This window comes from Stenella coeruleoalba (assembly GCF_951394435.1).
Source record: "Stenella coeruleoalba genome assembly, chromosome: 14".
Taxonomy (NCBI): Eukaryota; Metazoa; Chordata; class Mammalia; order Artiodactyla; family Delphinidae; genus Stenella; species Stenella coeruleoalba.
Window position 1 is genome coordinate 65,839,308 of NC_137160.1, and position 17,192 is coordinate 65,856,499.

The window sequence follows — 17,192 nt, forward strand, 5'->3', positions numbered from 1 at the left end:
CTTTTGAGGCTCTTTACAGTCGTTCTGTCTGCTGTGGTTCAGTGAAGTAAAATGAGAACACGATTGACTCTTCAATAAAAAGGACCTTTGTGTTAACCAAAAGGAGTCTTTAATTTGTAGAATGCTATTTTGCATATCATTCCCTATTTCTTGATTGCCGTAAGGCAGATCCGAGAGAAGCGGGCATGGGGACCAGTGCTGGGTGTTAGTCAAGAGGCCATTTCACAAGGGAAGAATGTCCCATCAGGCCCTCTGACTGTGCCTCTCCCTCCCTGCTGTTCTGAGTGTTAACCTGGCTGTTTCACCATAATTTTCTGTTCAATATTTTATAAAACTAATGTTATCAATTCTTTTTTCCTTGTAACTGGGCTTGATTGGGAAGGTTGCGTAAGAAAGATGGAATGGGCTCCAGGAAAAATACAAATATTAGTTCCCACTAATTACTGTGAGACTTAGTTCCCATAGTAACAGTCTCCGTTAAGGCTTATGTGGGAATCCTCTGAAATAGTAGGGTCACCAGAAATTGGAAGAGTGTTGAGGAAGTAAACTTTGATGCAGAGGTGAAAGCATCAAGGAGGGAAAAGCTACCTTATATAATTTTTGGAACTAGATAGTTTAAATTATTTAGAATAACTAAAGTTGAAACAATCTTTTCATAGCCTCTATTTCTATTATGTGAATAAATTAAGCATTTTAAGGAGATGGAATAAACCTATCAATAAAGCCCTTAGGTGGTATATGCATCCAGATTCTTGGAGTTTACTGATCTGTTTGTATAGTTTGGAATTACTATCTCATGTTTTGTATTCCCTGTTTATGTCATTATGCTCCTATAATTTACATTTTGGGGAGTGGAAAGTTGAAAAATCAGCCAGTACCACACCCATTTAATAGGCTACAACGAGGAGGTGTAGACATTTGGGGAACTAGTTTTTCATTTTAAAAAAAATTAAGGTATAACTTACATATACTGAAATTCACCCTTGTTTTGGGTGTGTATATGGTTCTGTGAGTTTTGAAAAATACATACAATTGTGTAATCACAACTGTACCAGCACAATCAAGAAATAGAACATTTCCATCATGCAGCAATCTCTTGCAGGCCCCTTTCATAGTCGGTCCTTGCCACCCCAGCCCTTGGCAACCACTTATCCATGTTATTTCCCTATCGTTTTGACTTTTCTAGAATGCCCTATACACGTAATCATGCGGGGGAAGTCTGTGAGCCTGACTTTGTTCATTTAGTGTAGTGCATTTACAATTAATCCACAGTGCTGTGTGTATCGTAGCTCATTGCTTCTTACATCTGAAAGGTATCCTGTCGTCTAGTTGTATCACGATTTATCTGCTTCTCATTCGAGGGAAATTTGAGTTGTTTCCAGTTTTGGTAATTATGCATAATGCTGCGGTAAACACTTTCATACAAGTTTTTTTTTTTTTAATTTACTTTCATTTATTTATTTATTTATAGTTTATTTTGGCTGCGCTGGGTCTTAGTTGTGACATGCAGACTTCTTAGTTGCAGCATGCATGCAGGATCTAGTTCCCTGGCCGGGCCCCCTGCACTGGGAGCATGGAGTCTTACCCACTGGACCACCAGGGAAGTCCCTTGTACAAGTTTTTGTGTGAACTTGAGTTGTCATTTCACCTGGGCAAATACCTAGGCTTGGGACTCCTGGGTCATTTGGGAAGTATGTGTTTAATTTTACAAGAAATTACCAAACTGTTTTCCGGGGTGCTTGTACCCTTTTTTATTCCCACCAGCAATATATAAGAGTTCCAGGTGAGGAGTTGAATGCTATCTCATTGTTTGTTGACTTATCTGGAATTCAGAAAGCCAGGTGTCCAGTGGGCAGTACAAGCATAGGAGGTGACGGAACTTATAGGGCTCTCTGCCGCAATCCTACCACCAGTAGGCAGCCTTTGTGAACCTCCACCAGAGAGCTTCCTTTTATAAGGCATTTCAACATTGCTAACCCATTACACATCTTTCCAAGGACAAGATGCAGGATAAACCAAAACTTACGTCATATTTAGTTTCCATGTCTAGCCACTTAAATTTTGATCCAGGAAAATGTTGTCATGGAAATGCTATTGAATCTTTGTCAACCTCCAGCATGTCTATCCTGAAGTAGGGTCATTTGGAGATAACACCAAAAAGGTGTCTGAGTTTTCTGATGTAACTTTTATTATAATTGGAGTATGAGCACTTTTTGAAAAAACAATTTCATGGAGATATAATTTATAGACAGTAATTTTCACCCATTTAAAGTGTATACTTCAATAATTTAATTTTTATCACTTCCCAAGGAAACCTTGTACCTGTTAGCAGTCATTCCCCATCCCCACATACCCCCAGCCTCCTCCAGTCGCTAATCTACTTGTGTCTCTGTAGATATGCCTGTTCTGGACACTGTATAAATGAGACCTTACAACATATGGTCTTTTTGGTTTTGTTTTGTTTTGGCTGCATCCTGCAACTTGCAGGATCTTAGTTCCCTGACTAGGGATCGAACCCGGACCCAGCAGTGAAAGTGCCGAGTCCTAACCACTGGACCACCAGGGAATTCCCAAAATGTTCCAATTTCTCCACATCCTTTATCAGTTATATTTTATTTATTTTTGGCTGCATCGGGTCTTGGTTACTGCACGCGGGCTTTCTCTAGTTGTGGCGAGCGGGGGCTACTATTCCGTGTGATGTGCGGGCTTCTCATTGCAGTGGCTTCTCTTGTTGTGGAGCACAGGCTCCAGGCTCATGGGCTTCAGTAGTTGTGGCATGCGGGCTCAGTAGTTGTGGTGCATGGGCTTAGCTGCTCTGCAGCATGTGGGATCTTTCCAGGCTAGGGCTTGAACCTGTGTCCCCTGCATTGGCAACCGGATTCTTTAACCACTGTGCCACCAGGGAAGCCCCCAACAGTTATCTTTTGTTTTCTTTTGAATAATAGCCATTTTAATGGGTGTGAATTGACATCTCATTGTGGTTTTGATCTTCATTGCTCTTATGACTAATGATGTTGAGCATCTTCTTGTGTGCCTATTACCGTTCATATGTCTTTGGGAAAATGCTTATTCAAGTCCTTTTCCCTTTTGTTTTTCTTTTTTAAAAAACTAATAATTTTATTTGTAAAGCAGTGTAGGATTTACAGAGAAATTGAGCAGATGACACAGAGGGTTTCCATCCCAACCTTCACTCCCCTCCCCACCCCACGCCCTCCCACGCCCCCCCCCGCCGTTTCCCCTATTGTTAACGTATCAGTATTGTATATTTGTTACAGCTCATGAACCAGTGTTGTTATACAGTTCATAGTTTATTCTGATTCCCTTAGTTTTTCCCTAATGTCCTCTTTCTGTTCTAGGGTCCCATCTAGGATCCCACCTCACATTTAGTCCTCTTAACCCCTTAGGCTCCTCTTGGCTATGATGGTTTCTCACACTTTCTTATTTTGGGTGATGCTGAGAGTTTTGAAGAATGCTGGTCGAGTGTATTGTAGAATGCCTCTCCATTGGGGTTTGTCGGATGTTTTTCTCATTAAGACTAGGGTTATTTATGGGTTTGGGAGAGGAAACTCCCACAGGTAAAGTGCCACTTTCATCACATATCAAGGATACTTACTATAAACGTGAAGTGGTGTTTGTAAGGTTACTCCCCCTCCCCCTTTCCATACTGTCAGCTCTTTGGAAGGAAGTCACTATGTACAGACAACACTTGAGAAATGGGGAGCTCTGCTCCCTCTGCCTATTTTTAAATTAGACTTTTTGTCTTTTTATTGTTTAGTTGTAAGACTTCTTTATATATATTAAGTACAAATCCCTTATCAGATGGTTGATTTGCAAATATTTTCTCCCCACCAGTGGTTTGTCTTTTTGCTTCTTGATGTTGTCCTTAGAAGCACAAAAGTTTTGGGACTTCCCTGGCGATCCAGTGGTTAAGATTTCAGTTCCACTGCAGGGGGTGTGGGTTCAATCCTTGGTCGGGGAATTAAGATCCCACATGCCACATGGCACGGCCAAAAATTTTTTTTTAATTAAAAAAAAATGTTTAAAAAGCACAAAAGTTTTAAATTTTTTTAAATTGATTAATTTAACTTTTTTTTAAAAAAATTGAGGTCCAGTTGATTTACAATATTATTTTAGTTTCAAGTATAAAAAGTTTTTAGTTTTGATGGAGTCCAGCTTATCAGTCTTCCTTTTTTTAATCACTTGTGCTTTTGGTTTCTTAGCTAAGAAATCATTACCTGGGACTTCCCTGGTGGCACAGTGGTTGAGAATCTGCCTACCAATGCAGGGGACACGGGTTCGAGCCCTGGTCTGGGAAGATCCCACATGCTGCGGAGCAGCTAAACCCATGCACCACAACTACTGAGCCTGTGCTCTAGAGCCCTTGAGCCACAACTACTGAGCCCGAGTGCCACAACTACTGAAGCCTGTGCGCCTAGAGCCCACGCTCTGCAACAAGAGAAGCCACCCAATGAGAAGCCCGTGAATCGCCATGACTAGAGAAAAGCCCACATGCAGCAACAAAGACCCAAGGCAGCCAAAAATATAAATAAATAAATAAATTTTTAAAAAAGAAAGAAAGAAATCATTATCTAACACAAAGTCATGAAGATTTACTCTTGTGTTTTGCTTGTAAGAGTTTATTATAGTTTCAGCTCTTACATTTAAGTTTATGATCAACTTTGAGTTGATTATTTCGTGTGATGTGAGCTAGGGTTCAAATTTATTCTTTTGCATGTGGATATCCACTTTTTCCAGGACCATTTGTTGGAAAGGTATTCTTTTTGGTCCCTTTGTCAGAAATCAGTTAACTGACTATAAATGTTAGAGTTTGTTTCTGGACCCGGGGTTCTGCTGCATTGATCTTTATGTCTCCCCAGCGCCAGGGCCACACGGACTTGATTATTGTAGCTTTGTAGTAAGTCGGGTTTTTTTTTTTGTTTTTTTTTTTTTTGCGGTACGCGGACCTCTCACTGTTATGGCCTCTCCCGCTGCGGAGCACAGGCTCCGGATGCGCAGGCTCAGCAGCCATGGCTCACAGGCCCAGCCGCTCCACGGCATGTGGGATCTTCCCGGACCAGGGCACGAACCCGTGTCCCCTGCATCGGCAGGCAGACTCTCAACCACTGCGCCACCAGGGAAGCCCTGTAGTAAGTTTTTAAAGCAGGAATTATGAGTCTTCCAGCTTTGTTCTTCAAGATTGTTTTGGCTGTTACGTGTCCGTTGCATTTTCATACCAGTTTTAGGATGTTTGTCAATTTCTGAGAACACAAGCACCATTAAGCAGTTATCATAGAACTACAAATCCAGGATCTTCAGCTGAGGTCATGAAACTCCTGTGCTTCTTAAGTGGGCACATACCTCACAGAATACACATTTCACCCTCCAGTGTACCTAATACTTCTAACACCTTCCCTCATTTAATTCTTCTTTCTGCTAACATCTGTATGTACCTGCCAGTCTCCAGGGTCACGGTTGGGTACTGAGTACACAGCGATCATTAAGATCCAGTTTCTGCCCTCACATACCTCCAGTCTCATGGAGCGGATAAATGAGACACATAATTGAGAAACAGCCTTACAGAGGCTTTGATAGAGATGTTGTGCAAGGGAGTGAAGTTCCAGGGGAGTGGTTCGCACTCACTAAGCGTGGACTCCGTCTGGCACTTCTGACAGTTTTACCTGTCAGAAGTAACGGACAGGTCACCGACTCATCTAATCTTTACAAGTCCTGTGATGTGGATACTCTTTTTCTCCCACATTACAGATGAGTACCCAGGTCAGTGTTCCATGGCCTTTTGAAAACTTACTAATAAATAGAAAACTTTCTTAAAGGCTCCTTTAAAGTTCTTTGTGATTTCACAATAAATGTGATTAAAAACAAGCCAAAAGAGTAGGCAGAGTATCATTTTGCTTTCGTGCTGTCCACAACCCCTCTTCCCCACCTGCCCCTCTGCTCACCACCTGGGAAGTAGCTGCTCCCCGGCCTCCCCACTAAGACTGGACGTGTGGAAAACAGGCGGTCTTCCAGCAGGTGGGGGCTCTAAGCATGAATCTTGCCTTAAGTGCCTTGCACAGTAAATGGTTTGGGGTTGGATGAAGAGTTTTAGTGTTTTCCTGAGTAGATATAGTGAGGGATAGGACTAGTGTGGTGAGGGGAGTGGGGGAGGGGCCAGAATATACATGACCGGTTTCATGAATGCTGCTGCGTCCAGCAGAGAGACATAGTAAAACTATTTGGAGTATTTTGCTTAGAAATTCATGAATAGGTTAGAATTGTCTGCTATGATATGGAAAGTGGGTCAGTTTCAAAGATAAATACTCAGTGGACCATTAGGATTTCAAGGCTGCCTTTTGTCAGTGATTGGTAGCTTTGCACACTTATGGAATGCAGCACACATTTATGTATCTAGTATTTGGTGACTCTGAGTATTTCTAAATGCTGTGTCCTAGCCTAGTTATTAAGTTAATCATTTAAGCTATTCTCAGATTCAGTAAAATAAGAATCAGAGAGAGCAGAACAAAGGAAAAACACTTCTCCTTTATATGGCAGGCACTGTACCAGGTGGTTTGTTTGTTTGTTTGTTTGTTTTGCGGGACGCGGGCCTCTCACTGTGTGGCCTCTCCCGTTGCGGAGCACAGGCTCTGGACACGCAGGCTCAGCGGCCATGGCTCATGGGCCCAGCTGCTCCGTGGCATGTGGGATCTTCCCGGACCGGGGCACGAACCCGTGTCCCCTGCATCGGCAGGCGGACTCTCAACCACTGCGCTACCAGGGACGCCCCCAGGTGGTATTTTATATGTATCATTTAATTTAATCCTCAGAGTAACACAGGTAAGTATACTTACCCTCTTTTTACAAAGGAGACTCAGAGAGGTGGGTGACATCACAGAGCCCAGCTGGCTTGCCTTCAGAGTCACTGCTCTTTCTCTCAAAATTGCTGCTCTCAGAACTAGTTAAGAAATGGCCAGGGAAGCCCTAGGAAGACATTATTAATAGCATTTGCTGATGTCACCCAACTGTAGTCATTTATTAACTTCACAAATATTTATTGAGTGCTATTACATACCAGGTATTATGCTAGACAGTAGGGAGGTGGAGAGACTAAAACAAACTTGATCTTTCCCCTCGTGGAGCTTATGTTCTAGTGGGAATTAGATTTGTAGATGGATTTGCATTTTGCTTTATCTGCTTAATGCAGGTGTCCTGTTATGTACATGCATGTATACGCACATGCATGTACACATTTACATTTACGTTAATGTGAATAGCTTCGGGTTTGTTTTCTGTAAAGAGAGAAGGATGAAAAATCTTTTGTAGATTAGCAGGTTTGGGGAACTTCTTTATATTACATCGTGTGCCTAGAATTTCAGAGAAACTCTGTGCAGTAAACTCCTTCTTTATGAATGTGTTTATATTCTGCTTAGAAAGGTTTTTTGTTTGTTTTTTAACATTTTGTAACGGAAAATTTCACATTTATTCAGCAGTGGAAAGGAGAATGTATTAAACCGCTGTGTACCTATCACTTACCTTCAATAATTACCAACTAATGACCAGTCCTGTAGGGAGGCAAGCGTTGCAGGTAATTGGGTTCAAGACTAATATTCAACTTAAAGAGTAATCTCTTTTACATAGGTTTTATGTATAACTGTTCTTTGTCAAAGAGATAATTTTATCTATTGTTTACTCAAGTATTAAGAAGATGGTCATTTAGTAATATAAGCTATTTTATTGTGAGTCTACTTTATTAATGCTTTAGGATGGAAGCTTCCTAAGATCTGAATTAGGCATATGTCTCCCCATTATATTCATTTGTCCAGCTAGGTAAGTGCATTTAAGTAAGTAACATTTAAAGAAAGGCATTTGTTCAGAGTAACCTCTTTCTTCCAGGTACTCTTTTGGCCCTCTGTCATATTTTGCAGAGAAGAACAGGCCAATGGTATTGTAACACTAACTTTGCAATTCTCTTTGTGAGTTGGGTCTTTTTTGTTGCTGCCGTTTGGTGCATGATTAAATTTATGATGATATAGCAAATGATTTGTTTCTTTTAATGATTACATATTGATTTGGATTTCTTTCTCTTGTGCAGAAGGAAATGTACAAATTACAGCTGAAACTCTGCTAAAATCTACTGAGGAAGTACAAGGTATGAAGGTCAGTGGGACTAAGACGGATAATAATGAAGGACATGAGAATGGCCATGTAAGTAAAGGTCTCTCAGCTGGGTGCAGCGGATACCCAGAAATAGACAAAATCACGACCAGTGGTGAGGTTTCAGAGACTAGCACATTAGTTTCCCTAGAGCCTTTAAACTCTGTGGACCCTGGATTAATAGAAGCAACTAAAGAAAAAGAATGTGAAGAACTAAAAACCTGTCCTCCTTGGTTGTCATTATTACCAGGGAAGAGTGCCATTTCCAAAGTGGACGATGGAAAGGAAGAGTTGTGTACATTAAAACTTGTCTGTGAAGCAGATGACAATCGCCAACAGGTTCCTGGCCACCATAGTGAGAGACACAGTTCTGCACATGGTAGTCCCAAAGCCATGAGAAAGGTGGTTATTGTAGAACCCTTAGAAGAAAATTCTGAAGTTTCACATTTCACATCATGTTTGTCTGGTCCAGAATCCAGAACAACATCCTCAGAAAAGTGTGGTTTTGATGGTGATAGCTTGCCAAAGGGATCTGCTAAAAAGACAGACAGTTCCTGTTTTGATGGGGACGATCAAAGCAAGAACTTGGCTTCTAGAGAAGAAAATGAACAGCCTTTGAACCCCAGGAGTGAAAGAGAGGAACTGTTTCTTGTTAATGCCAGGCAAGCAGAAGAGGATGCTAGTGGTCACTATTCTGGAAAGAAAGAGGCTGTTGACTTCCCCAAAGAAAATATCCACGATCACTACTGCCCTCACGGCAGTATCCGTACAGACTGCTCTAGTTCTTTAATGCCCAATTCTTTTACTGAAGCCACGGAAATAATGTTTAAAAAAAAAGATTTAAAAATCACTTTAGACATTCAAGATAACTTGGCAAATCATGAGGACCATAGAGGAACTTTTGCTAATATAAGCTATCCAGGCACACACTCTGAAGAGAACCATTTTTCCTTCTCGATGCAGATTGAAGAGCCAGAACAGACAACCACTATAGAGCCCGGTATGTTAAGGGAAAAGATTTACAGTAAAGACTCTGACTCCTTAGTCAGCACCCAGAGAAATCTGGAAGGCAGCACCCAGTTAAATGAAGCATCACATGATGGATTTCTGATTGAAAGAAAATCCCCTGTGAGTTTAATGCCAGAGGACCAGATAAGTTCTATAAATGAGGTGTTGAAACCCAAGAAAGACATTGCTCCGTTACTGCCAGCCCTAGAATTTGATGACAGACCTGAGTCAGAAATAGCTGTACAGAACTCCCAGGACGATGGTCCCCATTTAGAGAAACAGAGCGCTGCATGGGAGGTGGATGAACTTCCTTATGCCAACGAACTAGTTGTAAACAAAATAGGAAGTGAATGTGTTTTAAATCAAGTGTCCCTTAATTCTCAAAACCATGCGAAGTTGCCAACTGACAAAGAGATGCCTGTAGCAGCGAGCGTGGGCTCCCGACAGAGCCAGCACCCTCCGTCAGAGGATGGAGCAGATGTCACTGCTGGTACCCAGACTGTTCCTGTAAAGACAAAAATGAAAGACATCTCTCCACCAGGTGACAGAACCTGTGGTGCCTCTTCAAACAATCCCACCTTAAACAGCAAATCAGAAAGCCTAGAAAGAAAAACTGAAACAGCTGATTCAGGAGCAGAAGGTCTGCATTCCAGACTTCTCTCAAATCAGAAAGAAGCAGCAGGCTTGCCTCAAGAGGTCTCTGCCATGGAATGTCAAAGCATTCAATCTCGGGATCTCTCTAGCTGCCCTTGTGTAAGAAAAAACGTCCCAGAGGAGAGCGCGTGTTCTGCCCATGCTGCCCTGGAGCCCAGCGAAACCATCCTGGGAGTTGAGAACTGTCTGATAACCAAGTATGAAAATGCATTTCAGCACAGCGATCACCGCCCCCAAGGGAGAGAAGCCTCCGTGGAAAGTTGCATCCATAAAGTGAGTTGTACATCGGCAGAAAGTGAGCCAGATGGGGGAGAAACTGAAGGCAGGCTTCCAGGAGGTAAGATCAGAAACGAAATGACGGCAGGCATGTTAAATAGTGAAGCTCCAAACAGGACCATCCACTCCACCTGTCACATCCATCCCAGCGAGGAAGGGCTAGAAGAAGAAGAACAGGACACACCCAAAGAGACTGTGTTTTGTAAACATAACATCTGTGATTGTGCCACACAGGAATTAAACCAACCTGCAAACATTCCAAGTTCTGAAAAATTGTTGGACCAGTTTCCTACTGTTATGTTCCCCGGTGTTAAAAACATGAACCAAGCAGCTGAAACTCCTGAACAGAAGGCAGATGAAGCCCTCGGCTGCCAGAGTAACCCAAACAGATCCAATGAATGCAGAAGTGAAGATAACCCAGCTAAGGAGACACTAGGCAGCGACCAGAGAGAGGTGGTCGCAATACCTAATGGAGAGGTGAGCCATAGCCTGAAGGATCTGCCAGTTGGTTCAGGCAATAACAGCTCATCGTCTGGTGGAAGCCTGAAGAAAGGGGCCTTTGAAAGGATTTCTGGTTGTGAGGAGCCCATAGACGGTATGGCAGACATGGTCTCCACAGGCTGTAGTGTTAAGGACACAGAAGGCGTTCTGGACATAAGGGCGTCTAGTACTCTTGATGGGGGTGCAAGGCAGGATGGGCCAGTGTTAAAGGAAACCTCAAGGAGTGTGCTGTCACAAAGAGGAGAGCCTATTGCTGCATTTATGGGAAGGATGGACCAGGATTCAGATTCCCAAGATGCTGCTTCCTCGACAGCAGACTTTCTCGAAATTAAAAAATCACGTGAAGAGAAAGTATGTAGATTGTTAAAAGACTGTGAAATGGAAGTGTGTCCAGACTCTTGTGCCCCTGAGACAGGGTCTGTGGCAGATCATAAACCAAATGTAAGAGTATTGGATAGAATAAATGTGTCTTTAAATTATATTCATCTTGAACAGCAAGCTAAAGAAGCATCTCTGAGAGAAACACAAGGAATGATTGAAGGATCAAGACTAGAAATAAATTCTGAGCACGACAAGGGAAATGCCATTGGAATTTCCTCAGAAGAACTGACATCTTCTGGACACCAAGATGAGAACTCTGTTCCCCCGGGAAGCCTGAAATCCACTGAGATAATTCCTTTGTATCCGTTGTCTCAAGAAAAATCAGAAACAATTATGAATAGTGAGGAAACTGACCTGAAAAACCTTTTTAAACCAAAAGATGGTGAAATGCCCTGTGAGAATGTAAAGGACTGCATGGTCCTGCCTGAGATGAAAGGAAGAGCACCAAGGGATAAGAGTAATCCTAGCAAAGAAAGCGGCACAGCCCTCATTGCGGAAAGTTCGCCTTTGACGATGGAAACAGAAACCGAAGTGAAAAGAGAAGAAACTACAGAACACCAGAGGGGACCACGGGGTCAGTTTCCTGCTGTGGAGGAGTCCGAAGAGATGACTGTCAGAGAAGGTGTTCATGGTGATAACATGAGCCAGGTGTCTCAGACCCATCTTAAACCCCTGAGGGTGCTGCGTGTTGCTGAGGACCAACAGAGCCAGAAGGTTTTGGACTACAAGGAAGAGGAACAGATGCATCAAAAAGAAGCACATGCAGCTTTGGAACGATGCACATCATCTAATATGTTGTCAGATGAGGCGCAAAGTAAGAGCCAACCTAAGGATTGCAAAGCTGAGCCCACCGTGGTGAAAAATATCACCCTAGCAAAGCCAGCCACAGGCGGCAACACTGCTGCAGGGTTTCAGAAGCTGAAAGACCCAAAGGAGGAAAGCTTGTGTCGCCCATCAAAAAAGGACATTGAGTCCTGCGCAGGCCCTTGCCTCCATGATGTCCCCCGGAAAGCACAAGACCCCAACTCCGCTGGGCGTGATGAACTACACGGTGCCTTTGGGAACACTTCACATCAGAAAGGAGTGCTTCCCTTAAAGAAGCAGCCCCACCGAACGTGTAAGAAAGTTTCCTGCCAGGAGCTAGTCAACATGGGGAGGAAAATAAGTAAAATCAGAAATTCTACATTTTTAAAGAGCTCCTCTGAAACCATCCCCACAAACGCATACAGATTTCTCAGTTCACATACTGTGTCTGCACCCACGCAACTGGAACCTGAAACAGCCCCTGCCAGGAGCCTTGTTAGCCACGTACCAAAGCAGAAGGCCACTCCAGGCCAGCCCTCGCGTAGCCTGAATGTTCGGAAGCCTACCAAAGAATCAGCCTTATTCAGCAAGCTGTCCATCCTTGCCTCCAGACTGGCCCCAGCCACGAAGACCCAGAAGCTGCGGTATCGGCGGTGTTCCTCTGACCTTCTTCCAGTGGCTAAAAGCTACAAGCGGCTCAGATACAAAAGGCTCCTGGATGGGTTTTCCTACAGCACAACACAGCTGAATCCATGGTTGGCACATAGTGACTGGGACAGGAGGCCTAACAGTAAACCCTTGACGCTTTATTCGCTCGAAGCCATCAAAATGAGCTTCATAGATTTGAGCGACAAGATGCCATCCCTGTTGTTTGGTTCCGAAATCTTCCCAGTATCCTTTCACATGAAGTCGGGCTCCGAGTGCGGGACCGAGTCCCCAAGGACTTTTCCCGAGCACTGTGCACCCGCGAGGCTCGCCTTAGGAGAGGCCCGCCGGTGCCCGTCTTCACCTCCCAAGTGGACCTTCTCTTTCTTCTTGGCCCACGACTGCCCTGGGGTGGCCATGTTCAGGGAAGACCCTGGCCTGTACTGTCAAGCAGGCGCCCAGCCTCCACTGCAGCCTCCAGTTCCTCTCCAAGACCATGGAGCCACCACCATAGTCCAGACCAGAGCGGGCTGCTCCGTCCTTGGCCTTCACACACTCCTAGCACTTTGTTCCCCAGGATGTTACCGAATCTGGACCAAAAAACGGAGCTGCTCTAGCCACATGCCCACCATGCAGAGGCTCTTCCTGACCCAGTTTACCCAGGGTCTGAAAGGGTTACGGTCTCCCACCTCCATAGCAGACAAGGTCTTCTGTTCTCTGCCCTACTCGGTGGGCCGAGTCCTGTCCATTTGGAGCCAGCACGGGCCTTCTGCCTGCCCCTTCGAAATCTCTGCTCTTGATTCCTCTCACAGCAAGCGGCAGCCACCTCTGGGCACCATGAGCAGGTAAAATCCGTCCCCTGTTCTTTGCTGAAGTCCCATGTTTGCATCCTACCATTGGGGGGAGGAAAGGGCGCTCCTGAAAATTCAGGGCACAGAGTCTGTGCCTGCCATTTCCTGTTTATTGCCCAATCTCTGCTAGGAACATGCAGCAGTAATTCTGAAGTGTAGCCCCCTCTAATTTTCCTGAAGGGTCTAGATTTCTTGCAGAACCCTTTATTTTGTACCTTCCTTTGTTCTGTCCATTTAATTCTGTGAACCATTAAATCTTGAATCTCTCCTTTTCTCCTCTTGCTCTCACCTTGCAAAGAACATATCCCATTACTATAAGTAGTGACTTGTGACTTGTAACTATTACTTGTTCACAAGGTATTATAACAGCCTGCACCTAACTCAGTGGTTGGTGTGTAAAGGATACAGAAGAAATACTTTTTAAATAAACTAATTAATTACATAGGCATCACCAAATCTAGTTTAGGAATCTATGTGTTTCTTTCTGGAGCAGGGAAGCTTCAGAGATTGGTGTTTACATATTAATAGCTATAGAATTTATAGAATTTTAAGTGAACTGGAAAAGAGTTCTTGTGGTTTGACCACTGAGAATAGTTGAAAATAATTTCACCAATATCATTTTACCTTCTAATAGGAAATGAGAGAAGAAAAAGAATTTGGGAGTTACATCCCTGAAGATCTGCTTTAGGCATAATAGTTAAATCCTCCTATTTGTAATCCTCTAGATAAACAGAAACTTTAAACATCATTTGGTTTGCCCTTATCATTGCTGTAGTTTAAAACTTCAACACCAAAAAAGCCTTAAAATTCCAAACGGCCTGGGAGAGGCCTTGTTGTTTGTGTGTCTGGGCAGAGTCTCTCGTGCAGAATCATTCTGTCATTGAAAAGCTTCTGGGGCATACTGTGAAGTTACCCAGCATCTTAGCAGAAAACTAACTAAATAAAAGAGCTTCAGAAAGGCACCCCAGAACCTGAATGTGGCTGATGGTGAGTCTTGTCCTGTAGGAAAACAGGAAAATGTTCACTTCTTATCAGGCAGCCATAAAAATAAAACAGGATGAATCAAATTGTTTTAAATGATGGTGCACTGCTTCTGTTGCGTAGTTTGTTTGCCTCTACAACAAACTCTGCTCTGTGTCTGTAACACTCAGTTTTAAATCATGTTATCTTCTTTAAACTATGTCCAGTCCTAAGGTAGCATGGAGGGTAGTTATTCATTTCACCCTGTGAAGGTGAATGACCCTATGACCCTTTTCCCTCTTCCAGAACTCTTTCCCACCTGACTTTTCTGTTTTCTGGTGGGGAATATTTTCTCTCTCCCTTAGATCCTGTATCTGACATTTCATTTATTTTATTTTTTAGTTTACTTTTAATTTAATTATATATGTGTGTGTATATATATGTATTTTATTTTTTTATTATTTTTTAAAATTTATTTACTTATTTTTGGCTGCGTTGGGTCTTTGTTGCTGCACGCGGGCTTTCTTTAGTTGCGGCGAGTGGGGGCTATTCTTCATTGCGGTGCGCGGGCTTCTCATTGCGGTGCCTTCTCTTGTTGCGGAGCACGGGCTCTAGGCGTGTGGGCTTCAGTAGTTGTGGCATGTGGGCTCAGTAGTTGTGGCTCACGGGCTCTAGAGCACAGGCTCAGTAGTTGTGGCGCACAGGCTTTGTTGCTCCGTGGCATGTGGGATCTTCCCGGACCAGGGATCGAACCCATGTCTCCTGCATTGGCAGGCGGATTCTTAACCACTGCGCCACCAGGGAAGTCCCTGTATTTTAAAGATTTAATTTTTTTTTTAAATATATTTATTTTTGGCTGCGTTGGGTCCTTGTTGCTGTGCGCAGGCTTTTTCTATTTGCGGCGAGTGGGGGCCACTCCTTGTTGCGGTGCGCGGCCCTCTCATTGCGGTGGCCTCTCTTGTTGTGGAGCACGGGCTCTAGGTGCACGGGCTTCAGTAGTTGTGGCACGCGGGCTTAGTAGTTGTGGCTCGCAGGCTTTAGAGTGCAGGCTCAGTAGTTGTGGTGCACAGGCCCACTTGCTATGCGGCATGTCGGACCCTCCTGGACCAGGGATCAAACCCATGTCCCCTGCATTGTTGACAGGCAGATTCTTAACCACTGCGCCACCAGGGAAGTCCCTATTTTTTAATTGAAGTGGTAGGGGTGGTGTTTGTGGGAACTTTTTTTCTCATTGGCTCTAAAAGTGCCTTAACATCATATATATCCTTGGCTTAGAGCTTAGAAGTTTGCTGTGTTTGTAGACACACTTAGAAATGTTAAGCGTGATAAATTGGGGAGCCGCAGAAAGCAAGACTTAACCAAGATTAAATTAACTTATGTTTCCACAGCGTTTTCTCATTTGAACCTCATCCTCCAGCACTCCATAATATGGGTCAAACAGACATCTTTTTTGCCTTTTTTTTATAGATGATGAGACTGAGGCACATGGTTTTTTCTAACTTGGGTCACTCAGCTGGTTGCTGTGTCAGCTGAGCTAGACCCAGATGAGGCCTCTGATTTGGTCAGCCCTTTTCGCAGTATTCCAGATTGGTGCTAAGCTCTCTAACAATCTGATTTATCTGTGTTTCAGCCATTGAACAAATTTCTCTAACTTCCCAGAGGAGATGGATTATATGGTCATTATATAAACATCTGATTAATTAAACCTGTACTGTGTCTAAATTCAGTAGAAATGGATACAAGCTTTACTTTGAGGGGTACCAAAAGCTCTCCATCAATGCATATTAATGTATCTATAAGTGATTAATACCATTTTTCATCTATAAAAATCAAAGCTTAATTATAAAGGAACTAGCCCTGTGAACAGTTTTCATCTACATGGCCATGTTTTACATGGAACTCGGCTTTAAAGATAATAAGGTTTCTTCACAATTTTTTGTAAGTTTATAGAAATTGGCAGATTTTATTTTAATACGGTTAATACAGAAGTGAGGAGTGTATTTTTATTTTTAAATTACTTTTTAAAAACTTTAACATACACGTTCAACAACTTGATTAAAAGGTATAAGGTTAAGGGTATTCTTGTCCTCCTCCTTTCTCTTACTGTCCTCTGTATATCTCTCCCTGCCTTCTTTCCATTTAAGTTAGAATATAATCCTCCTGTCAGCCTGCCTCCATTCCAGCGATGGGCACGTACATGTAATTCTCATGCCTGGGAGGGAGGTTTTCGTCTTCCTGGGTGACTGACACTTCTCGTCTTCCTTGGGCTCTGATTGAGCATCCTTCCAAACCCACGGTACACCAGAGCCTCTCCTGCCATCCCGCTGCCCTAACCTGCCTCTCGTGTACTTTTGCTCCACTTCAGCCACACCGCGTTACCGTCCGTGCCTCTTCCGGACCTGGAAGCTGCTTACAGCACCAGCGGCAGTCATATGAGGTGAGGCTCCAGTGGCGCCTGGCACGTGAGGGCTTGTGGTTTGCAGTGTGTGTGTGAGTGAGAGAGAGAGAGAAGTGGGGGACGAGGGCACTGGTGGCTGGTGTGGGTCGGGCATGGTATAATTCTGACGTCTTGTTCTCCTTCTAAGCCTGATCTACATCTCTCAGATGAACAATCTGAGGTTCAACCTGTGTAACTAAAGTTGTGTGATCAATCCCATTTATGAAAAAAACGTCAAAATCCCTAGCCAGCTCATTGTACCACAAGTCGCCTTAAGATACTGCTCAGTCATTTAGCCGATTTCAGTGCCCGGATGGGATTGATGTCGTCTGAGCACAGTCCCTTTGTTCAGTTCACTAAATGTCTTCTTCCCACAAAAAACCTGTTCCTTTTTACGTTTTTCCTTATTCACTGCATCTTCCTTGTTCGTTATTCCATCACAGTGAAGTGGATTGACCACATTCTCGTCGTTTTTTACATGTATAGACACAGGTGTGTCCAGAAGTGTCAGGAGGACAGGTTTACTG

At 43.5% G+C, this 17,192-nt stretch overlaps 1 protein-coding gene across 9 annotated transcripts in view; it reads left to right on the forward strand.

Moving 5' to 3' along the window:
- PRR14L (proline rich 14 like) overlaps positions 1-17,192 on the forward strand; it is a 58,687-nt gene that overhangs the window by 23,544 nt on the left and 17,951 nt on the right. For 7 of the 9 annotated variants that reach the window (XM_079942582.1, XM_079942580.1, XM_079942578.1 and 4 more), the window contains 2 exons: positions 8,087-13,262; positions 16,594-16,665. In XM_079942582.1, the coding sequence (XP_079798708.1) occupies positions 8,087-13,262; positions 16,594-16,665 (5,248 nt within the window). Of the gene's footprint in view, positions 1-7,481; positions 7,580-8,086; positions 13,263-16,593; positions 16,666-17,192 lie in introns of all 9 variants that reach the window. The other 2 variants (XM_079942583.1, XM_079942586.1) reach the window with 2 other exon arrangements.